Source organism: Schistocerca nitens, chromosome 9 (assembly GCF_023898315.1).
Source record: "Schistocerca nitens isolate TAMUIC-IGC-003100 chromosome 9, iqSchNite1.1, whole genome shotgun sequence".
NCBI classification, from domain to species: domain Eukaryota; kingdom Metazoa; phylum Arthropoda; class Insecta; order Orthoptera; family Acrididae; genus Schistocerca; species Schistocerca nitens.
Window position 1 is genome coordinate 315,118,505 of NC_064622.1, and position 24,797 is coordinate 315,143,301.

At 44.4% G+C, this 24,797-nt stretch overlaps 1 protein-coding gene across 5 annotated transcripts in view; it reads left to right on the plus strand.

The window, feature by feature from the left end:
• Nucleotides 1-9,265: 9,265 nt before the first annotated feature.
• The window catches only part of LOC126202960 (trypsin delta-like), a 272,697-nt gene continuing 257,165 nt past the window's right edge, over nucleotides 9,266-24,797 (plus strand). Inside the window, exons 1-2 of one of the 5 annotated variants that reach the window (XM_049937085.1) lie at nucleotides 9,266-9,664; nucleotides 14,942-15,011. In XM_049937085.1, coding sequence (XP_049793042.1) covers nucleotides 9,299-9,664; nucleotides 14,942-15,011 — 436 coding nt within the window. In that variant the 5' untranslated portion in view covers nucleotides 9,266-9,298. Of the gene's footprint in view, nucleotides 9,665-14,941; nucleotides 15,305-24,797 lie in introns of all 5 variants that reach the window. The other 4 variants (XM_049937084.1, XM_049937083.1, XM_049937082.1 and 1 more) reach the window with 4 other exon arrangements.

Consider the following 24,797-nt stretch of genomic DNA (forward strand, 5'->3'; position numbering starts at 1 on the left):
AGTGAGAAAAATAGTTTAGAGTTAGTACACAGAGTGCAAATTTATTTATCAACTGATACATTACAGCCGGCCGCGGTGGTCTTGCGGTTGTAGGCGCTGCAGTCCGGAACCGCGGGACTGCTACGGTCGCAGGTTCGAATCCTGCCTCGGGCATGGATGTGTGTGATGCCCTTAGGTTAAGTTAGGTTTAAGTAGTTCTACGTTCTAGGGGACTGATGACCTAAGATGTTAAGTCCCATAGTGCTCAGAGCCATTTGATACATTACAACCCTCCGTGTTACGCTTCAGGGCTTGAATAATCTCCAAAATGGACCTTCTGGTAGGCCCTGCTGTTTTTACAAGTGCGGTACTAAGTAGCGAGACGTGCACACGTTCTGTGGATACCAACAGGACTAGGACTACACGTGCCTCATCTCCGTGCCGTGCAAACACCGGTTGCCGCAGCCAGCGCTCATCAGCCAAGTTCATTAGAACAGCCCAACAGAGCTGCTCGGCGCACACCCAGCAACAGGCCCATAAGCAATGTTTCTCCACGCTGCTCTCCCTAGGTCCTCCAGCCTCTGTCCTCCCCATCGGCGCGACATCCAGCGGGCACTGCACCGCCAGAAACGCTTGCTGCGACGGTTGTATCGTAACAGGCGAATAAATGCTGGATGTACCTGTCGCACGGCACGCACTTGATAAGCAAAGCAAACATTAATAGGAAACAGAGGTAATAGGAAATTTTTCCAAATTTGGTATTGGACTGTGACAGTGACTGACGAAGAGAGAAATATTATCGAGTTGGTACCTATTAGCCCCAGTCAGCGCCATTAAAATAAAAAAAAAAGATTGCTTTGTCCATAAGTTCTCGGAAATTGCTCTAGTTGTTACATACTAAATCGGTGTGTGATACAGTGAAACTGACGGATAATTAGGTACTGAAGCGCCAAAGAAACTGATATAGGCATGGCATTCACATACAGAGAAATGTAAACAAGCAGAAGATAGCACTGCGGTTCGCAACGTATCTATAAGAAAACAAGCGTCTGGTGAAGTCGTTAGATCGGTTACTTCTGCTACAATGACAGGTTACCAAGATTGAAGTGAGTTTGCACGTAGTGTTATAGTCGGCGCACGAGCGACGGGGCACAGCATCTCCGAGGTAGCGATGAAGTACAGATTTTCCAGTACGACCATTTCACGATTGTACCGTCAATATAAGGAACCCGGTAAAACATCACCTCTCCTACATCGCTGCGGCCAGAAGAAGATCCTGCACGAAAGGGGCCAACGACGAATGAAGAGAATCGTTGAAAGTGACAGAAGTGCAACCCTTCCGAAACTTGCTGCCGATTTCATTGCTGGGCTATCAACAAGTATCAGCATGCGAACCATTCATCGAAACATCATAGATATGGGCTTTCGGAGCCATAGGCCCACTCTTGTACCCTACATGACACAAAGCTCTGCTCCTCACCTGGGCTCATCAGCACAAACATTGGACTGTTGATGACTGGAAACACTTTGCATGATCGGGCAAGTCTCGTTTCAAATTGTATCGAGCGGTTGGACGTATACGGGTATGGAGACAACCTCATGGATCCATGGCCCCTGCATGTGAGCAGGGGACTGTTACAGCTGGTGGAGGCTCTGTAATGGTGTGGGGCCTGTGGTGTTGGTGTGCATGGGATCGCTGATACGTCTCTTGACAGTTGACACGTACGTAAGCATCCTGTCTGATCATCTGCATCCATTCATATCCATTGTGAATTCCGACAGACGTGGACAATTCGAGTAGGACAATTCGACACCCAACAAGCCCAAAATGGCTATACAGGGGACCCAGGAACATTCCTCCGAGTTTAAACACTTCCGCTGGTCAGCAGACATGAGCGTTGTTGAGTATATCTGGGATGCCTTGCAGCGTGCTGTTCAGGTTTCCACTCCCCCGTACTGTCACGAATTTATCGACAGCTCTGCACGATTCATGGTGTCAGTTCCCTCCATCACTACTTCAGACATTAGTCGAGTCCATGCGACGTCGTGTTGCGGCAGTTCTGCGCGTCGCAGGAGCCCTACACGATATTAGGCAGGTGTACCAGTTTCTTTGGCTCTCCAGTATATTTCAAACGAAGTAAAGAGTTTTAAATATAAGGTTTACAATATCATCCATTGTTCTCTCTACTAAATTTTTGTACACTGTAACAAGAGCTATTTAAGACTGTTTTCCGATAATTGAGAGTGATTTGTAAGTTATTTCCTTTGTTGTCTTTACTGGCGACGTTGATTTTGCGTCAGTTTTATCGTACTGATGATGACAAGGCTTCTGACTGAAAATCGATAACGAGAAGAGATTAAGTCTAACATCCCGGCGACAAGGATATCAAACATGAAACATAAAATCGGATTATACAAGGATGAGGAGTAAAATAAGCTGTCTTTCTTTTCAGACGAAGCACGGAAGACCTAAATCTAGGTTCCTGGACGGAGATTTGATCGCTGCAGACAAGACAGATTGAAAACTGAAGTAATGTTACCCAGAGATATCTTGGAAATTTATTACTTGTGATATTGTGTGATTATTGTAAAATACACGTGACACCGTTGGTTAATGAACCTTGGCGTCAGAAGATAGCATCGTTCAGCTTGATAACTCGCATATAAATGAGATTACATTCATTTAATGTACTGACTCCAAAGTGTAATAACATTGAACGGTTCACTGTCGGTTGAAAGATTCATTTTAGAGTAGTCACATCTTTTTCTCCAAATCGTAGCCTATCTCTAAGCTGTTCGAATAAAGCAACTGTGACAAATACGGTTGCATTTAATTCTTATTTCCATTTACAACGTAAACACACATAGCAACAAATAAGCGTGTAAATAAGAATGTAAGTGAAATAATTTCGAGACTATGATAAATGGGTATTTTTTTAAAAATAGAGCTCTTAGTATTATCATTTACTGATGACATTATTTCATTCAAGACGTACGGAAGTCTAATTCTTGCAGTATTCGTATCTTATGATATTATTAATGTAATGCGCATAACTTAATAACGCTAAGAAATTCGTCACTAGGGTAGATATACCTGACTACAAGTAAATCTTGCAGCTTCTTCTAAACCTTAATTAGTTTTATCTACTGCTATTACGGTTACTTGCCAAGTGTTGAAACTGATGTGCTTCTGTATAATGCGGAAGTTTTGCACGACAAAAGGGGTATTTAGTCGTCATGTTTACTGTTCACATTCCAATGTTGAGATGTGTGCTGTCAGATGGAATACGGGATTTCTATACAACAAATATTTTTAAGGACTAATAAAACGAGGAGCAGTAGCTAGTGTGCCTAGATCTATGAAAAGTCTTACACAGTATGAGTAGTTTGTGAAACTAATGTGGCAAATCATCTCGACTCTAAGAATGGTGGGCAGAACTACACGGTACACATATGTTCTCGAAGACATGCAAATATTATTGGCGCGGAATATTTTATATTCTCGATAGAAACTATCTTGATAAAATTTCAGCATTATACTACGAAGTGAATGTGTGTCAGTATCTTTTTTTTATTTATGTTACAAGCGCAATTACTGAAAGTTTTGTTTAGCATTACACTGTAGTACAGGACAGCAAGAGAGATCGGTTGTAGCTACAGAGACATGGTCGCCTACACAGACAGAAGTGGGGCGTTGCCCACTGCGATGCCTGGTGGTCGATAGGGACGGAAAATGGACAGTTCTCCAATCAAAGCGTCGTGTGTCGGCGAAGAGCGAACACGGTGTACAGCGATAGAGAGAGTGCTGTTCATTGTGATAAAAACTGTTCATTGTGGTAAAAATGAAACATAGGAAAGTTTTATCTGTATGTAGTTTCCGAAATTGAAGTACATAAACAATATACTGAATTATTCTCAGCATACAACGGTCCAAATAGTCAGACGTTATCTGTGTGAATATACAGTCCTTTCCTCTTTGTTATTCAGTGACTTTCACGTTGTTTCTGTAAATAGCTATAACCAACTGTCACTAAAGATACCATTTGCCATGAGCAAAATTACGAAGCCTGAAAGAGGTTGTTGACTTGGGAAGACTTTTACCATTTTTAAGGTATCGAATGGTCTCTATGAACGAAGATTTGTAGATGATGCAGTTACTGTTAGTTACACCCACGTACGACGTTGACGTAGTGCTGTAACTACATGCCAGCTCTCTCTTGAAAATATTGGCTGCAACGGTGTTTGTTAATGATGTATCCAAACGAGTAACGCAGCAACAAAACTGTCATGACTTACATGTATTATATTGGGGCTGATATAACATATAACTGAATTATATGTGGGAGATGAGTATTCCCTTTTCTGGAGATTGAACCACTGATATTTTTAAACTGTATTGACTGGGTTTCATAAAAGAAAAATATGTCCAGTAGGTCTTCGATGTGCACTGCTGAATAGAATTAAAGGATCCTTTTTTCGAAACATCGTAATTGTCTCCCACAGCGATGCATAAATTTGAAGTTTGTCCATGCAACCTTCCTCTGTGGTGGTGCAAAAGCGTGGCGCCCTGTGACGTCTTCCTCTGGCTCGACAGCTCGTCGACAAACGCAATGAAAAGTCCAGAGGTCAGAAGTTCATGTCACATGTAAGGTGGTTTTAAGAAATGTGCCATTATAGAGAAAACCTTCAAAGTATTGCCAGGCGCCTGCAAGCAGGCAACCACTTGACACCCCATCCTGTGCTAGTTGCCTGCCTGCAGGCTCCTAGCACTACTTTGAAGGATTTCTCCGTAAAGGTACATTTTTAATATTCTCAGTAAATGTGGGAGGGTGCCACGGGGGGGTGGGGGGGGCGGGTTTAGAGAGGATCCTTTGCCGTTTTATTCACTCATATGTCAATCTCGCACCCGTCCATGATCGCTCCACAGGAAGACGTGAAACAGGAACATTGAAAAAGCATAAGAACGCTGTGTTGCTTCACGAAAAAATTTCGTCAGATGGCTTTAAACAGTCGATAGTGGTGGCAAGATGTACACCAGAGCAAAAATTGCGGTTTCTCTGCACTCTAGAGAGGTGAGGTCAGGTTTCTTACAGAAGGATTTAAGTGATGTGGAGATGTCAGCAGCAACAAAGATTGTGTCAAGAGCGTCTTCCTGTTGGTCATCGCACTGCAAGCTGTCGTTTTATATTACGAAATGAGTGGTAATCAAGATCTCAAGGGAAGTTTCATTGGCGCCATTCGTGCCACTCCCTGAGGCCTTTTCGTGTCGATTACGAGCGGACATGTGTCCGAAGTGTTTCCCCCGGCCACTTATTGGACACTACGTGATTTTAACGCTGCGGATTCGGTTCCGACCTCCATCGCAGAGGCGTCAAAAGAACGAACGACACGTAGCTAAGTCGGGGTGTAGCGACCTTCCCATCGCGTGACACGTCCACGGCGGCGTTGCGAAGAACTGTGGTTATTGTTGGTGCTAATGGGATATCACTAACAAACTTTGCACTTCACACGAACTTCTGAGCTCCGGCCTATTTTTCGCACGTGGGGACACCTCTTTGTCTGAACCGTCGTCGTGCCAGAGTGTGAGGCTCCACGCTTTTGCTCCATTAGAGAGGAAAGTTGTAAATGTATTTGAATCATGTACGTTGTTTGCAATGAGGAGACACTAGAAGAAGTGTTCGGCTTACGTGATGTAGGACCTTATCCGTCACGACATAGGCGGAGCAAATAACTGCTGCAGCTCTCTGAGACTGTTAGCAGACGACATAGTTGTGGGCTTCCGAAACTTTATTATCAGCGCACGCGAAGGGAATTAAAAGGTGAAAATGAATGTGGCATAAATGAGCGTGGTGCCGCGTGTAACTTCGACCAAAGAACTCACATATGCAAATGTAGCTGTCTATTATCAAGATTTTCAAGTACCAGGCTGTGAAGTCTCTTTATTTGTAAATGAACGCGTTCACTTCCAATTTATCAGTGCTCTCTTCAGAACTGTAAATTTCTAAATGGTACGATTTGCCATGCCTGCACAGGATGGACCAGTTGGCGATGACAGAAGTCGCCTAAAACATCTGCCAGAGCGAAATTTGCCATACACACGTGCCTGTGAGATCCATTACTGTTTACTTACACTATTGCTGATACCCCATGGAGAACGTCGACAGTCGTAAAATTTCTAGGAATAACAGGCAGAAACAGACTAAAATAGCTGAACAAAATACGCGAAATGCGATTCATCCACAGACCAAGCGGTTTACATAACCCGCGTTCGACATATTCTCGAGGTTTGCTCTTTAACCTGGGACGCTTACCAGGAGATTTCTAGATGTATTGAGAAAATTTAAGGAAGCACGAAACATTTCGCTAGAGAATTCCAGCGACGTAAAACTCACTAAATTAAAAAAAAATTAAAAATAAAAAGAATAATAGACTGTTGTTAGTCCTACTGATACCGTGACCACGTGCCTGAATAAAAAAGTTAGAAATAGAAGAGATTCGAAGAACAATTCTACGATGTTTCACGGGTCTGTTTAGACAAACGGAGAGCGTCATTGAAATGCTCAGTGAACAGCGATGGTAGACAGTATAATAAATACGTTGGCAAAAATCGAAACTCTACTTTCAAAATTCCACGAGACCAGTCCAGAAAAAAAAGTTCCAAAATTCTTCGTTCTCGCCATGTAAGAATGGAATAGTATGGAGGAAAAACTATACCGGTCTATGTACCAGCCAACATACACAGTATCGTGGCTTACGGAGTACTGATACACATGAAAATTCTGGGAGGAATGATTCAATTACTTTCCAGCGTTCAAAAGAGAAGCGCTGCTTTGCAAGACGAATTGCCACCTCCCCCTGTTCTCGATTCTAGAAAGTGAAGAAATTAATTTATAATGCTAATATTAAACTGAGAAGGCTACGGTCTATTCCAGAGACTTCTAGAGTGCACTGGTTTAATATCACCCACCCTGCAACTGAGGGGTACATCTCAACAGCGTTTATTGTACAATAAATATCTGCTGAAAAAAATTAATTAATGGTCTTTCAGCTGCACCCCTGTAATATTACGAAAATTCAGGGACACAGCACTTGTCGCCATGACCTAGACCTAGACCTAGACCCATCAGACGTGTCCGTTTACAAAGCGTTAGACGATGATCTCAGCCAAGACAGCGTCTGCGAAAGACGACCTGTTCTGCTCATGCAAGAGACCAGTTTTTGTGGTTAGCCAAGTCTTAATTTTCAACATATTCAAGTGCAGAAGACTAACCGCTACTTACTACGTATGACATAGCATAGACAATAAACAAAAGCAAGAGAATTTGCGTGAAGCGATCTTTCACATTACCCTATTAGAACATTTCAGCAGGAATATGACTCATAACTGTTACAAAGTAATGCTGAGCAGCCCAATCCCTTAACACGCTGCGGTTACAGTACTCAGAAACTCTTACACCGTAACCATTATCTACACCATAATAGACAGGGTGTTACAAAAAGGTACGGCCAAACTTTCAGGAAACATTCCTCACACACAAAGAAAGAAAATATGTTATGTGGACATGTGTCCGGAAACGCTTAATTTCCATGTTAGAGCTCATTTTGTTACTTCTCTTCAAATCACATTAATCATGGAATGGAAACACACAGCCACAGAACGTACCAGCGTGACTTCAAACACTTTGTTACATGAAATGTTCAAAATGTCCTCCGTTAGAGAGGATACATGCATCCACCATCCGTTGCATGGAATCCCTGATGCGCTGATGCAGCCCTGGAGAATGGCGTATTGTATCACAGCCGTCCAGAATACGAGCACGAAGAGTCTCTACATTTGGTACCGGGGTTGCGTAGACAAGAGCTTTCAAATGCCCCCATAAATGAAAGTCAAGAGGGTTGACGTCAGGAGAGCGTGGAGGCCACGGAATTGGTCCGCCACTACCAATCCATCGGTCACCGAATCTGTTGTTGAGAAGCGTACGAATACTTCGACTGAAATGTGCAGGAGCTCCCTCGTGCGTGAACCACATGTTGTGTCGTACTTGTAAAGGCACATGTTCTAGCAGCACAGGTAGAGTATCCCGTATGAAATCGTGATAACGTGCTCCATTGAGCGTAGGTGCAAGAAAATGGGGCCCAATCAAGACATCACCAACAATGCCTGCCCAAACGTTCACAGAAAATCTGTGTTGATGACGTGATTGCACAATTGAGTGCGGATTCTCGTCAGCCCACACATGTTGATTGTGAACATTTACAATTTGATCACGTTCGAATGAAGCCTCATCCGTAAAGAGAACATTTGCACTGAAATGAGGATTGACACACTGTTGGATGAACCATTCGCAGAAGTGTACCCGTGGAGGCCAATCAGCTGCTGATAGTGCCTGCACACGCTGTACATGGTACGGAAACAACTGGTTCTCCCGTAGCACTCCCCATACAGTGACGTGGTTAACGTTACCTTGTACAGCAGCAACTTCTCTGACGCTGACATTAGGGTTATCGTCAACTGCACGAAGAATTGCCTCGTCCATTGCAGTTGTCCTCGTCGTTCTAGGTCTTCCCCAGTCGCGAGTCATAGGCTGGAATGTTCCGTGCTCCCTAAGACGCCGATCAATTGCTTCGAACATTTTCCTGTCGGGACACCTTCGTTCTGGAAATCTGTCTCGATACAAACGTACCGCGCCACGGCTATTGCCCCGTGCTAACCCATACATCAAATGGGCATATGCCAACCCCGCATTTGTAAACATTGCACTGACTGCAAAACCACGTTCGTGATGAACACTAACCTGTTGATGCTACGTACTGATGTGCTTCATGCTAGTACTGTAGAGCAATGAGTCGCATGTCAACACAAGCACCGAAGTCAACATTACCTTTCTTCAATTCGGCCAACTGGCGGTGAATCGACGAAGTACAGTACATACTGACGAAACTAAAATGAGCTCTAACATGGAAATTAAGCGTTTCCGGACTCATGTCCACGTAACATCTTTTCTTTATTTGTGTGTGAGGAATGTTTCTTGAAAGTTTGGCCGTACCTTTTTGTAACACCCTGTATATCAGTTCGTGAAATGGCTGAACAGTGAAAGAAGTAGCTGTTTTATATCAATGAGCTGTGTGACGCCATTGAGAGGGTCGTATCAAGGTCTACATCGATTTCTAAGTGCTTTATCTCAGCAGATAAGGAATCCGACTCAGAGGTTTTTTTCAAGTACATGGATTACCCCCGACTGAGATAGGGCACTCGTCCTTGGGTCTCTTACAGTATATATAGGTCGGGGTCTGAGAGGGCTGCACCACCGCTTCCACCATGCAGCGCCTCGCCCTCTTCTTGGTGTGCCTCTTGGGTTCCGCCCTTGCCGCGCCCTCGCCGGCCAGGCTGTGGAGCCGGGGTAACGGCCGCATCATTGGAGGCTCCAACGCCAACATTGCCGACTACCCGTGGCAGCTGTCCTTCCAGTATGGCGGTTCGCACATTTGCGGAGCGTCCATCATCAGCTCCAGCTGGGCGCTGACGGCCTCTCACTGCGTGGACGGTATGAGCCTCCTTCTGATGACTTTCCGAGCGGGGTCTTCAATTCGTGGGAGCGGTGGTACCGTGCTGAGGGCCTCCTCTGGTTACATGCACGCGTCGTACGACAGCCGCACTATAGACTACGATATCGCAGTCGTACAGGTGAGTCCCAGTGGCTGAAAGTATGGGTCACCAAATTAGTTCACAGTTTTTAGTCTGTTCTCATCAAACATATGTCACATTTACTTGTGGATGTTTCTAAAATGTATAAATGAACTGTCCATATCTTGAGCTGAATTCATAGCTGTGCAATACTGAATAACACAGCAAACAGGAATGTTCTATGTGGCCTCGAAATTAATGAAGCATTTTTCACAGTGTATGGCTCTCTTAAGCACTGACGTTGAAATTTTCGTCACTTAAGTTACTCCTGGACTTAGATTTATGCTTCACCAATGTGTCTGACCGGTTTTATGTAAGTCACATAGGGAATTACACTGAGAGCAGAGTACGAATTTCCTTAATGTTCTGCCAGTTTTATTATTAATGATAAAAATCACAAAACAATATATAAATGTGCGTATAATCAGATTCGATGTCGATAAGGACAGTTTGTTTTGTGTTCGAAACATGAACAGTTATAGCTGCTTCTATGTTCTACTAGCTGTGGTATGTCAGGTATGACCAAATTTACGAGTTGAACACATATGGTACATACCAATCGGCCAATGGGTCATACAAATTGTCTTGCTTTACTGAAAATATGAACTTTTCCAGGTTCCTATAAAAAATGCGTTTTATGCTATTTTTTCTCAATTGCTGAAGATACAAACACTCCGCATGCAATTGGAGAAAGAGGATGATCTTCGAGCTGTAAAGGAACAGGGGAGAGATTATTGGCCCAACCCAAATATAAAGAACAGAGAGAGAGGGATAAATATTCCATAAAGAACAATATGAAATCCTAATAATGTAATGGAATTCAAACACATTCCATAACCCAATATGATACTCGAAATCTGCCACCGAGAGGCAGGATTAATTAATTGAAAGTGGGATTTTGAATCCCCGACCAGTATCGCGATGTTAAAATCACATCTTGTGTTCTACAAAATTATTTTATATGTTCATCCATAATATGCGTTCGGGCCAGACACTGCCAGATTACTGCATCTTTGAACGGAATGGTCCAATCTAAGATGTCGAAACCTAATCTGAAATTTTTCACGCAGGGAGAATACACCGAAAGAAATAAATCGTAAAAATTTTAGGTGCTAAGACACATTTCAAGTTTTTTTTTGAGAAAAAGAAATATTAAGTAACTGATTTATTCCGCATGAAAAACAGCGGTTTTGTAGAGCCCTTCCCGCCTAGAGCTCGAACCGGTGAATAAGCAGATGGAGATGTGACAAGGTAATGACTCTGCGTACTGCGAAGTCAAAAATGCACACATGTCAATTTTAAGCACTTAAACCATACCAACAAGGCCTCAAATCATCAATTTTTGAATAACCTGCGGTTACTAATGACAGCTAAACTGTTGCAGATATAATCGTTTCAAAACTGACCGGAAATCTAGAAAAATCAAGGCATTGTTCAAATGGTTGAAATGGCTCTGAGCACTAAGGGACTTAACATCTGAGGCCTTCAGTCCCCGAGAACTTAGAACTACTTAAACCTAACTAACCTAAGGACATCACACACATCCATGCCTGAGGCAGGATTCGAACCTGCGACCGTAGCAGTCGCGCGGTTCCAGACTGTAGCGCCTAGAACCGCACGGCCACAGCGCCCGGCGGCAGTGGACGATGTTACTTTACAGACAACATGAGTCAATTGAGACTTTAATTTGAAGAAATGGCGATTCCTGTACAACATTTTTTACTTAATTTTTGAATAATTTGTATTTTAGTAACAATGACACAGTACGTTTTTGTTCCCTGTAGTCGTCACAAAAATGCGGTATCTGTGGGATGACGAAAACAACAATTTTTCTCACACCTGGTAAAAGTGAAACTAATGCATTCAGGCACATCACAGTAATTACTAGATTGATTTGGTCAGTACTCAGAGGGATTAAGAAATTGCCGTGGCCGTTGTTCCGCACGTTAAGCTGCTTGTCAGACTAATTCGTAGAAAAGTGTAACGCAAACAACAATCTACTAATTACTGGAGTTTGATAATACTATTCCACTGATAAAACTGAATGTTATATAGTCCGAGGATTTCCTAAAAATGCTTTATACTGTTGAAGACATTCTTTGTCGAGAGGGCTGAGGCACCGTTATTTTGGTTGGAATCCGCATCTCATTAACAGACTTTTCTTCTTGCTCTGAAATAAAGAGGTGTCGTTAAAGTTCAGATCAAGAGATCAAGAGTAAAAGAAAAGCAATTAATAATATTCCGCAGCTGGTGAGAGACATTTCAGATGTAACATTGAACATTATTCTCTTCCAATTTACAAGATTTTGGCAGTTAAATTGTGCTACCTAAAATATTTGGTCCTAATTTTGCCTTGAGGATCCTGAAGACCACTGACCACTGACCACTGCCACTTACCACTGCTATTGTGGTATACGAATTTGATATCCCATTCATCAATTGCACAATCGACTTTATCTTTTTCTCACTCGCATTGATTAAGCACAGTTCGCACACAATTCTTGCACGAAACCTTAATAGCTTTATACACATCGTTTTAGGGGTAACAAGAAGCTTCGTCTTCACGTCAGCTACGAATTTCTCTTTAGTATTATCTACTAATCACATCTACTCTGCACATTTACCTGAAGTAAACTTCGTAATTTTGTGACTTCCTTTTCCGTATAATTTCCTGAAATTGTTTAATCAGACCAAAATAGCCTGGAAATCAATACTGTCATCTCACTTGCAATTCAGAAAGCTCAGTCTTCCAGAATGAGATTTTCACTCTGCAGCGGAGTGTGCGCTGACATGAAACTTCCTGGCAGATTAAAACTGTGTGCCCGACCGAGACTCGAACTCGGGACCTTTGCCTTTCGCGGGCAAGTGCTCTACCACTTGCCCGCGAAAGGCAAAGGTCCCGAGTTCGAGTCTCGGTCGGGCACACAGTTTTAATCTGCCAGGAAGTTAAAGCTCAGTCTGATACATTTCCCTCAGTAACGGAGTACTGACTCTTTCGGATTGTTCTAAATCTTCCGAATAGTTTACCTTTCACACTTTTGCGGTTTTCATCGTCGCATATTTCTACTTCGTGTAAATCTTTCTTCTGTTCATACAGTTCACTTTCAGATTCTACGAAATAAAACATACTTTGCACACCGCTTAAATTTAAGCATATTCTCCATTCTTTGTTTTCCAAAATAAGTTACGGTTTTCGTCTGTCACTGAATCGACGGAGTTATTTCCTATTTCTTCTAATGTTTCCACAATTTGCAAAGAAATTTTGGCATCATTCGAATGAATGTCCAAGAAATCAACTGATAAATAACACATATGTGGATCTTCAGGAGAATATGGTGACTTCGACTGCATACCACGTTCTTATTTCTCATTTTAAGGTTCAAAACATTAATTTGAGTCCACATAACTATAAAACCCTGAAACCTGTCAGCAGGCGTAGACAAAGAAAACACAATGGAAATCAGTTGTTTTATCTCCCTTTTTAGTAGTCAGTGATAACACAAAAGCAACTGCCAAATATTATGGATATTAAATGTGTTGCAAATTAAAGCGAACAGCAGCAATTGTGTCAGAGAAACTCTCAATGGAAACTGCAATTCGCTTATCAAATTACAATCGTGTTGCACCGTGTTATCTTATTACTGAATTGCCATCAACCAATGGCGTATGCCAGCAATATTTCACATGCATAGTCTGCTGCACTTTCGCTAGAGGCGTACATTTCCCCAACTACCTGGATAGCCACAATTTTTTGCAGTTTTCAATTTTTTTTAAAAAAAAAGTACTGCCGGTTTGTCTTAGCAGCTAAAAATTTTGAAACTGTGTTTCTTTTGATGAATTTCTCCTGTATAAAATAATTCACAGCAAGTTTCGACGTGAGCAGTTGCCTTGTTAGGTGGAAACTCCGCCGCTGAGTGGCGCACGCTATGAAAGCCAACCACAAATGATGTGGAACCCTTTCACTGATTGGCCCGACCAAGTATTACACATGACCATTACCCTCTAGCAGGCCCTTAAATGTGATTTTCAGAGTATCCATGTAGATGTAGGAATGGACACACATTCGGAAATAGACAGCACAATACTTATTCCATTCTCAGTTTTCTAATCAGACGGCAACATAAAGAGCATCGAATATTGCACACGATACTTGTATTACGTTCATAAAGAAATGCCAGAATGGTTTAAAAACGCGAAGGTGAGAAGAAAAAAACACATATTAGTTCACAGCAGAGCGCTAATGTCGAACCCACTTCCTTCAGGAACGTAATCTACGATGTTAAACATTACGCTACGTAAAAGTCACATGATTTTCGTCTTTTGTCCTACCTCTTGATGGCTTATTCGTTGACGCGTCGTTAGCTGACATTTTACGACAAGAGTGAGATGTCCGTGATAAATCTTCAGTGCGTCGTTACCTTGAAACGACATACTACAACTTATACAGCAAAACAGCTAAATACGCCAAAATAAATATGGTGTTGCAGCACGGAATCACTTCTGTTTGGAGTAGATGCATATTGTTAGTTTAACGTCTTCAGTGACGTAGGGCTACAAACTTTTTTTTCTAGTGGCTACCAACCTTTCCAATCGAACCAATAATTGATGCAATACTATTACTATAACCACTAAAAAATTATCTTTTGAACATTCGGTATCTTTGTAGTGAATTGAATGAAAGCAACTCTAGGTTCATCAAGTGCATTGTCTAGCTCTCTTTGAAGGGAAGATTCAACGTATAGGCTAGAAATGTCCTCGTGGAGGCTCAGAAGGAAGCAAAAACCATTGGAAAAGCACCTGCACTGTGAAAGGGAGGCGGAGCTGCGAATGTTCCTCTACACCGCGCCGGCCGCGGTGGTCTCGCGGTTCTAGGCGCGCAGTCCGGAACCGTGCGACTGCTACGGTCGCAGGTTCGAATCCTGCCTCGGGCATGGATGTGTGTGATGTCCTTAGGTTAGTTAGGTTTAAGTAGTTCTAAGTTCTAGGGGACTAATGACCACAGCAGTTGAGTCCCATAGTGCTCAGAGCCATTTGAACCATTTTTTCTCTACACCGCTCCTCTAGCTGCCGCAGGTGCGAGTTACAGCACGACTCCTCCGCTCTCCTCAGTTAATAAGCGACAGACCTGAGTAGTTTTATGTCTCACACGTTGGAAATGTTTCCTCTATAATAGCACGTTCGCCCTTCCTTTCGAAGCCTACACAATTCCACCGTAGAATATATATTAGAGATGAGTTGGGAGTAACTGTTAGCAAAATTTTCTTTCGTATTTGGCAGGTGTCTGGATCCCTCCTCGGCACGAACGCTCAGGCCGTCAGCCTGCCCTCTGACGGCTACGACCCACCAGGTGGTCTCGCAGTGACGGTGACTGGTTGGGGAACCACGTACACGGACGGGCCAGCAGCCAGCACCCTGCAGAAGGTCGACATCGGCATCGTGGATCGCAACACCTGCAGGAGCATCTTCGCCAACATCAACACTGTGACCGCCCGCATGGTGTGCGCCGGCCAGGCCGGCTTGAGCGTCTGCAACGGAGACTCCGGCGGTCCCCTGGTCAACGGAAACACCCAGGTGGGCATCGTCTCCTGGGGAAATTCACAGTGCGAGGCCGCCCCCGGTGTCTACGCAAACGTCGGCAACCTGCGCTCCTGGATCCGATCTGCAGCAGGTGTCTAAACTCTCCTGGCTTTCAGCTGTTCTCTGTTCAGTGAATGTTTCGACAATGACATTCCAGTTGTTCTAAAGACTGTATTTTTTATAATAAAGAATTGTGCTGAAATTGCAGCATTCATACTTGTAGCATTTTCTTTCATTATTTACCTCTTTGTCAAGGATAATGACTACCACACATTTCCTTAAGGGAGAGACGTATGTGAAGTTTGAAAAAAAGCCTTACAAAGTCTAAAGCATTCAAGGAAATATAACTACATTTCGCACATTTCTTGAGGAATGTTATAAGGATACACACAAACGTGTGTCATGCTTACTGAAGTTATACGTTTCTAATTATAAACAACTGAATTTTTTTCAACAACGTGAGTCCAAATCCACCTTTTTCGAAAAATCTGTCAGAACGAAGCTAATATAGATTCTTACAAAGTTTGATATACCATTACTACAAATGTGTGTAAACATACACTACTGGCCATTATAATTGCTACACCAAGAAGATGACGTGCTACAGACGCGAAATTTAACCGACAGCAAGAAGATGATGTGATACGCAAATGATTAGCTTTTCAAAGCATTCACACAAGGTTGGCGCCGGTGGCGACATCTACAACGTGCTGACATGAGGAAAGTTTCCAACCGATTTCTCATACACAAACAGCAGTTGACCGGCGTTGCCTGGTGAAACGTTATTGTGATGCCTGGTGTGAGGAGGAGAAATGCGTACCATCATGTTTCCGACTTTGATAAACGTCGGATTGTAGCCTATCGCGATTGCAGTTTATCGTATCGCGACATTGCTGCTCGCCTTGGTCGAGATCCAATGACTGTTAGCAGACTATGGAATCGGTGGATTCAGGAGGGTAATACGGAACGCCGTGCTGGATCCCAACGGCCTCGTATCACTAGCAGTAGAGATCACAGGCATCTTATCCGCATGGCTGTAAATGATCTTGCAGGCACGTCTCGATCCCTGAGACAACCATCTGCACGAACAGTTCGACGACGTTTGCAGTGGCATGGACTGTCAGCTCGGAGACCATGGCTGCGGTTACCCTTGACGCTGCATCACAGATAGGAGCGCCTGCGATGGTGTACTCAACGACGAATCTGGGTGCACGAACGACAAAACATCATTTTTTGGGATGAATCCTGGTTCTGTTTACAGCATCATGATGGTCGCATCCGTGTTTGGCGACATCGCGGTGTACGCACATTGGAAGCGTGTATTCGTCATCGCCATACTGGCGTATCACCCGGCGTGATGGTATGGGGTGCCATTGGTTACACGTCTCGAAGGGATTTGGCTTTGTGCCAGCCTCTGTTAATTATAATTTTTTGTCTTACTTCCGGGTTGAACTGGAACGTAATAAGCAGGAATTGAGATCCCCACACCACATAGTAAATGGAAGTACAATAAAAAAAATTTCACAATTTTGGTCGCTTTCGCATGTTTCCTTTCAATATCTTGACCTCGTTATCTGAGCTTGCTTCGGTGTTGACGGGAACATAATATTGGAAATACCACCTTCAAAACAAATAATCTGATACGCGAAAATAAAATTGCATCTGCACATCTGCTTTTTAAACTCAGATATCCTCATACAAATTGCCATGACAGCGTACTGCGTAATACTCTCACTTCTCAACATTCCTTTTGGAGTCGCGAATAGTTCGTGGAATGAACGATTAGCGCTTGCTTCCGTATGGTATGATATCTCTGTAACTTCATCTTCTTGGTCTTTTTGGGAGATGAACGAGTGAGTAAGATATGAGGAAGCAATACACACGGACGGAAAAAAAATCGCCAGACCTAGAAGGAGTTGTGCGATATAAACGAAAGTTGGTAGGTGGGTTTCTGCATCTGAAAGATGATGCCTATTCAGATTTCGCGCCAGCCGCATAAGAGTGGCGATAGTAGCGCCTCTATGAGGATACAAATCAGATTGGCTTTAAAATACACATCGTGAGTTGATGTTAGCCAACAATGCCTTCAAACTGACACAGACGCCTTTACCAACAACTCAGTGTGCTCGAACGAGGACGTGTAACAGGGCTGCTAGAAGCCGGACGCCCCTTCTGCGATATTAGAAAAAGACTAGGAAGGTATGTAGCCATTGTACATGATTGTTGGCAGAGGTGCTCACGAGAATGTACTATGGCAAGAAGACCAGACTCCGACAGCGACGTGTCCCTACCGAGAGGGAAGACCATTGCGTTCGGCGTGTGACTCTGGCGCATTGTACGGCGTCTGAAGCACTATTTGAGCAACATTTGGCACAACAGTAATACAACTAACTGTTACACATCGGTTACTTCAAGGACAGCTCCGTGCCAAACGCCCTGTAGCGTGCATTTCACTTACCGTAAACAGCCGCCATTTGCGACTTCACTGATGTCAAGCGATAGCTCAGTGGAAGGCTCTGATGAGAGCTGGTTCTGCCTCGGTGGCGGTGATGGCTGTGTGTTGGTTACGAGGAGGACAGCTGAGGGCCTGCAACCAACTTGTCTGCAATGCTAGACACGTTGAGTTATTGTCTGGGGTACGATTTCGTATGAGAGCAAGAGGACACTCGTGGTTATCCTTCACTGCAAATTTGTACGTCAGTCTGGTGATTCGACCTATTGTGCTGCTATTCATTAACAGGGGAATTCTTGCCCATGTGCCGCTTCTGTAACCCAAAATTCCCTATTGAGTGCCAGCAAATTACCTTGGCTACTCGCCCACCAGATCTGTCTCCAGTACAACACCAGTGGGACACCTTGGACAACAACCAACGTTAACTATCCCTATATTGACTGACCATGTGCAACAAGCTTGGAATTACGTCCCACATCTGGCATCTGTACCACACAATGCAAGCACATCTGCGCGCCTGAATGCAACATTCTGGCGGTTACGGTGGTTTTTAATGAACCACCATTTCACATTCGCAATGGCTTATTTCGGGCCGACATTAATATATAATTCTGCAACATTAATTATTTATTACGCTAGCTAGACAAATGTATGCCAGATATATCACTGTTCTACATTAATAATTTTTAGCAGTCTGGATGACTGACTGGCCTGGCCTTGTAACATCAACAAAAACGGCTCTGCTGGAACAATGAACGGCTGAAAGCAAGGAGAAACTTCAGCCGCAATTTTCCTCGAGGGCATGCAGCTCTACTGTATGGTTAAATGATGATGGCATGCTATTAGGTACAATATTCCGGAGGTAGAATAGTCCCCCACTCGGGTCTCCAGCTGGGGGGGGGGGGGGGGGGACTACCCCTTAGGACATCGTTATCAGGAGAAACATAATGGCGTTCTACGGATCGGAGCGTGGAATGTCAGATGCTTTAACCGAAGAAAATTTAAAAAGGGAACTGGATAGGTTACAGTTACATACACTCCTGGAAATGGAAAAAAGAACACATTGACACCGGTATGTCAGACCCACCATACTTGCTCCGGACACTGCGAGAGGGCTGTACAAGAATGATCACACGCACGGCACAGCGGGCACACCAGGAACCGCGGTGTTGGCCGTCGAATGGCGTTAGCTGCGCAGCATTTGTGCACCGCCGCCGTCAGTGTCAGCCAGTTTGCCGTGGCATACGGAGCTACATCGCAGTCTTTAACACTGGTAGCATGCCGCGACAGCGTGGACATGAACCGTATGTGCAGTTGACGGACTTTGAGCGAGGGCGTATAGTGGGCATGCGGGAGGCCGGGTGGACGTACAGCCGAATTGCTCAACACGTGGGGCGTGAGGTCTCCACAGTACATCGATGTTGTCGCCAGTGGTCGGCGGAAGGTGCACGTGCCCGTCGACCTGGGACCGGACCGCAGCGACGCACGGATGCACGCCAAGACCGTAGGATCCTACGCAGTGCCGTAGGGGACCGCACCGCCACTTCCCAGCAAATTAGGGACACTGTTGCTCCTGGGGTATCGGCGAGGACCATTCGCAACCGTCTCCATGAAGCTGGGCTACGGTCCCGCACACCGTTAGGCCGTCTTCCGCTCACGCCCCAACATCGTGCAGCCCGCCTCCAGTGGTGTCGCGACAGGCGTGAATGGAGGGACGAATGGAGACGTGTCGTCTTCAGCGATGAGAGTTGCTTCTGCCTTGGTGCCAATGATGGTCGTATGCGTGTTTGGCGCCGTGCAGGTGAGCGCCACAATCAGGACTGCATACGACCGAGGCACACAGGGCCAACACTCGGCATCATGGTATGGGGAGCGATCTCCTACACTGGCCGTACACCACTGGTGATCGTCGAGGGGACACTGAATAGTGCACGGTACATCCAAACCGTCATCGAACCCATCGTTCTACCATTCCTAGACCGGCAAGGGAACTTGCTGTTCCAACAGGACAATGCACGTCCGCATGTATCCCGTGCCACCCAACGTGCTCTAGAAGGTGTAAGTCAACTACCCTGGCCAGCAAGATCTCCGGATCTGTCCCCCATTGAGCATGTTTGGGACTGGATGAAGCGTCGTCTCACGCGGTCTGCACGTCCAGCACGAACGCTGGTCCAACTGAGGCGCCAGGTGGAAATGGCATGGCAAGCCGTTCCACAGGACTACATCCAGCATCTCTACGATCGTCTCCATGGGAGAATAGCAGCCTGCATTGCTGCGAAAGGTGGATATACACTGTACTAGTGCCGACATTGTGCATGCTCTGTTGCCTGTGTCTATGTGCCTGTGGTTCTGTCAGTGTGATCATGTGATGTATCTGACCCCAGGAATGTGTCAATAAAGTTTCCCCTTCCTGGGACAATGAATTCACGGTGTTCTTATTTCAATTTCCAGGAGTGTATAATGGGAATTAGTGAAGTTTGGTGACAGGAGGAACAAGAACTCTGGTCAGGTCAATACAGGTTTATAAATACAAAATCAAATAGGGATAATGCAGGGATTGGTTTGCTAATGAATTCAAAAACAGAAATACGGGTAGGCTACTATGAACAGCATAGTGAAATCATTGTTGTAGCCAAGGTAGACAAAAAATCCACATCCATCACAGTAGTACACGCCAACTAACTACGCAGATGAGAAGGAGATTGAGGAAATGTATGATTGAAACGTCCCCTTAGAAAAATTATACATGACTGTGCTTAAACTGACACACAATATTTTTTTAGCGCAACGCAATCTGACTTTCAATAATCCCTACAAAAGAATGGCCCTGACTAACATTAAACTATACCTTTCACAAATCACTTACCTCACAAAAATCTTCGTTACTCGAACTACTGCAATACAGCGAGCGCCACTACTGCCAGCTAAATAAAAGATTCAAACTAGGAAGGCACTAACTACTGATAGGCATAGTTAGCAAAAGAAAGATTTTGATAGAGAACAAACAATGTATTTACCTTAATAGTCATAATGTATATAGCAGTTCATGACATCCATTCTTACAAATGTACTGTTTCTGAAGGACACACCTCCAGATTATCCATTCTCAAAAATCTGCCATCTCACTTCCCCACATCCACCACTGCTGGCGGCTCACCTCCAACTGCGCAACGCTACGCGCTGTTAACATCCAGCTGCCCAACACTACAATGGCAGACAACAATGCAAACTAGCCACAGACTGCACACAGCACTGCCTGTGATTTTCATACAGAGCGCTACGTGACGTTACCAATAAGAAAACCTAAACAGCCTACTTACATGATAAGATAAAAAAAAAAAGATTCCGATAATTAAGGGAGGCGAAAATTTAATAATCATGGAGGACTGGAATTCAATAGCAGCACAAGGAAGGGAGGGAAATGTAGTAGGTGAATATGGAACGGGGGAAAGAAATGAAAGAGGAAGCTGCCTAGTAGAATTTTCCACATAGCATAATTTAATCATAGCGAACACTCCGTTTAATAATCATGAAAGAAGGTTTTATACTTGGAAGAGACCTGGAGACACTAGAGGTTTCGGATTGATTGTACAACGGTGACACAGAGATTTCAGAACCAAGTTTACAATTGTAAGATATTTCCGGTGGCAGATGCGGATTCTGACCCCAGTTCAATGGTTATGAACTGCAGATTAAAACCAAAAAGGCGAGAATTTAAGAATATGTGACTGGGATAAACTAAAAGAACCTGCGATCGTACCGAGTTTCAAATGGGTCATTAGGGGATGATTGGCAAGAACAGGGGAGAGGAACACAGTAGAAGAAGAAGGGGTAGCTTTGAGAGATGAAATAGTGAAGGCAGCAGTGGACCAAGTAGGTAAAGAGATGAGGGCTAGTAGAAATCCTACAATTTAATCAATGAAAGGTGAAAACATAAAAATCCAATAAACTAGGCAGATGAAAGGGAACACAAACTACTGAAAAATGAGATCAACAGGACGTGCAAAATGGCTAAGCAGGAATGCAGGAGGACAAATGTAAGGATGTAGAAGCATGTATCACTAGTGGTAAGGCAGATGCTGCATACAGAAAAATTAAAGAGAACTCAGATGGAAAACCAGTCCTAAGCAAAGAAGGGAAAGCCGAAAGGTGGAAGGAGCATATAGAGGGTCTACACAAAAGAAATGCAATTTAGGGCTATATTATGGAAGAGGATGTAGATATAGATGAGAAGGGATGTATGATATTGCTTGAACAATTTGACAAAGCACTGAAAGCCGTAAGCCGAAATAAGACCCAGGGAGTAGACAACATTCCGTAGGAGCTACTGATAGCCCTGGGAGAGCCAGCCCCGATAAAAATATTCCGTCTAGTGAGCAAGATGTGTGAGACAGGTGAAATATCCATACATATCAAGAAGAATATAGTAATTCCAATTCCAAAGAAAATAGGTGCTGACAGACGTGAAAACTGTCGAACTATTTTTCTAATGTTACAGCTGCAAAATACTAACACCAATATTTTACAGAAGAATGGACGATCTCGTAGAAGCCGACCTCGGAAAGGTCAGCTTGGATTCCGGAGAAATATAGGACTGACCCTATGACTACTCATAGCATTTGTAGACTTGGAGAAAGCTGATAACAATGTTGACTGGAATACTCTCGTTCAAATTGTAAAGATGGCAGGAGTAAAATATAAGAAGCGAAAGGCTACTTACAATTTGTAGAGAAACACGATGGTAGTTATAAGATTCGAGAGGCACGAAGGGTTGGGAAGGGAGTGAGCCACGGCTGTGCGTATCCCCAATGTTATTTGATCTGTATATTGAGGAAGAGTAAAGGAAACAAAAGAAAAATTAGGAGCAGGAATTAAAGTCCGACGAGAAGACATAAGAACTTTGAGGTTTTCCGACGACGTTTTAATTTTATAAATGACAGCAAAGGACTTGAAAGAGCAGTTTATCTAGAAAGGAGGATATAAGACTTGAAAGAGCAGTTTATCTAGAAAGGAGGATATAAGATGAACATCAACAGAAGCAAAACGAGGATAATGAAATGTAGTCGAATTAACAAACTGCCTATTGGCTTCTGTCTCGGGTTCTTCGGCCGACGTTCATCTAATGATTTTTCTGACGTTTCGCCAGCACGAGTGGCTGGCATTGTCAAAGCTTCACCCTCCATTGCCGGTGGTGAACTGGAGCCGAGCTCGCGGGCGCAGACTATATGTACCTGGCGCGCCAACGTCCGAGGGCTTCTCCGCGGTCATTTCCGGTGCGGTTCTCCTCTTGCTACCTGCGACGGTCGTTCGCTGCAGTACGGGAAGCCAGGATCCGTTGACCTTAAGGCTTTCCTCTTTCTTGTTCAAACTGTTCGCGTGTTTTTGTATTTCTACAGCTTCTCTGAACAAGCGCGTGTGATAGTGGTCCTCTACAGCCAGAACTTCCGTGTCGGCGAATTTTATTACGTGGTCGGTCTCATTCAGTGCGTGTTCTGCCACGGCCGATTTCTCCACCTGCCCCAACCTGCAATGTCGCTTATGCTCCTTGATCCTGGTGTTAATGGATCGTCCAGTCATCCCGACATAAAATTTTCCGCATGTGCATGGTATGCGGTATATTCCCGACATTGAAAGTGGGTCTCTTTTCTCCTTCGCCGATCTAAGACACTCTTTGAACTTCCTTGTCGGTTTGAAGATCGTCTTTACGCCATGTTTGCGCAATATACGGCCGATTCTGTCCGTCACTCTGGGAATGTATGGCAGAAAGGCCGTACCCGACATTTATTTTTGTGGTTCCTTACTTCGCCGAGTGTTTGGCTCAGTTACACTTCTAATATAATTTGTGGAGTACCCATTGCTCCTCAGGACTGTTTCCAGGTGTTGCATTTCTCGTTTGAGGTGTTGCGGCTCACATATTCGTCCTGCTCTCGTTACGAGCGTACTAATCATGCCCCTTTTCTGGCTCGGGTGGTGGTTTGACAGTTTGTGCAGGTATCGGTCCGTGTGAGTCGGTTTTCGATACACGCTGTGTCCCAGGTTTTCGCCGTCCCTTGTGACCAGCACATCTAGAAATGGCAGTTTCTTGTCCTTTTCTACTTCCATGGTAAATGTTATGTTGGCATGGAGGCTGTTCAAGTGTCTTAGGAAGTCACCGAGCTGTTCTTCACCATGGCTCCACACCACGAAAGTATCATCGACGTACCTGTACCACACCTTAGGTTTGCAAGTGGCCGAGTCCAGTGCCTGTGCTTCGAATTGTTCCATGAAGAAGTTGGCCACCACTGGACTGAGAGGACTACCCATGGCGACGCCTTCCAGCTGTTCGTAGAAGTCGCCATTCCACGTGAAATAGCTCGTGGTGAGACATGCATGGAAGAGCTTTCTGATGTCTAGCGGGAAAATGGAACCGATGTGCTCCAGAGCGTCACTGAGTGGCACTTTCGTAAATAACGAAACAACATCAAAGCTGACCAGGATGTCGTTTGGTGCAAGTTTCAGTTTCTTCAGCTTCTCAATGAAATGTCCTGAGTCCTTAATGTATGTGTCGGTCTTCCCCACGTGTGGTTGGAGCAGAGAGGCCAAGTGTTTTGCCAGCTTATATGTCGGTGATCCAGGAGCGCTAACGATCGGTCTCAGTGGAACGTTGATCTTATGGATCTTGGGTAATCCATACAGCCGAGGTGGTAGGGCTTCTGTGTTGCGCAGGTTTCTCTGTATGTCCGCCGGCAGAGAAGACGCCTTGATCAATCGATTCGTATTCCGTGTGATACGTTGCGTCGGATCTGCGCTTAGTTTTCGGTACGTCGTCGGATCTAATAGGTCTCGGATCTTTTGCTCATAATCTTCGGTCTTCATTACGACGGTCGCATTCCCCTTATCGGCAGGCAGTACCAATATACTCTTGTCGGCGTTGAGATTCTTAACGGCTTGTACCTCTTCTTTCTTCAGGTTGCAAGCTGGCGGTTTTGCTCGGCGCAGTATCCTGGCTGTTTCCGTGCGTATTTCCTCTGCCCTTTCACAAGGAAGGGCACGAATGGCTGCTTCGGTGTTGGCAATGATGTCCTCCATAGGTATGGTTCTCGGGATGATAGCCAAATTCCCTCC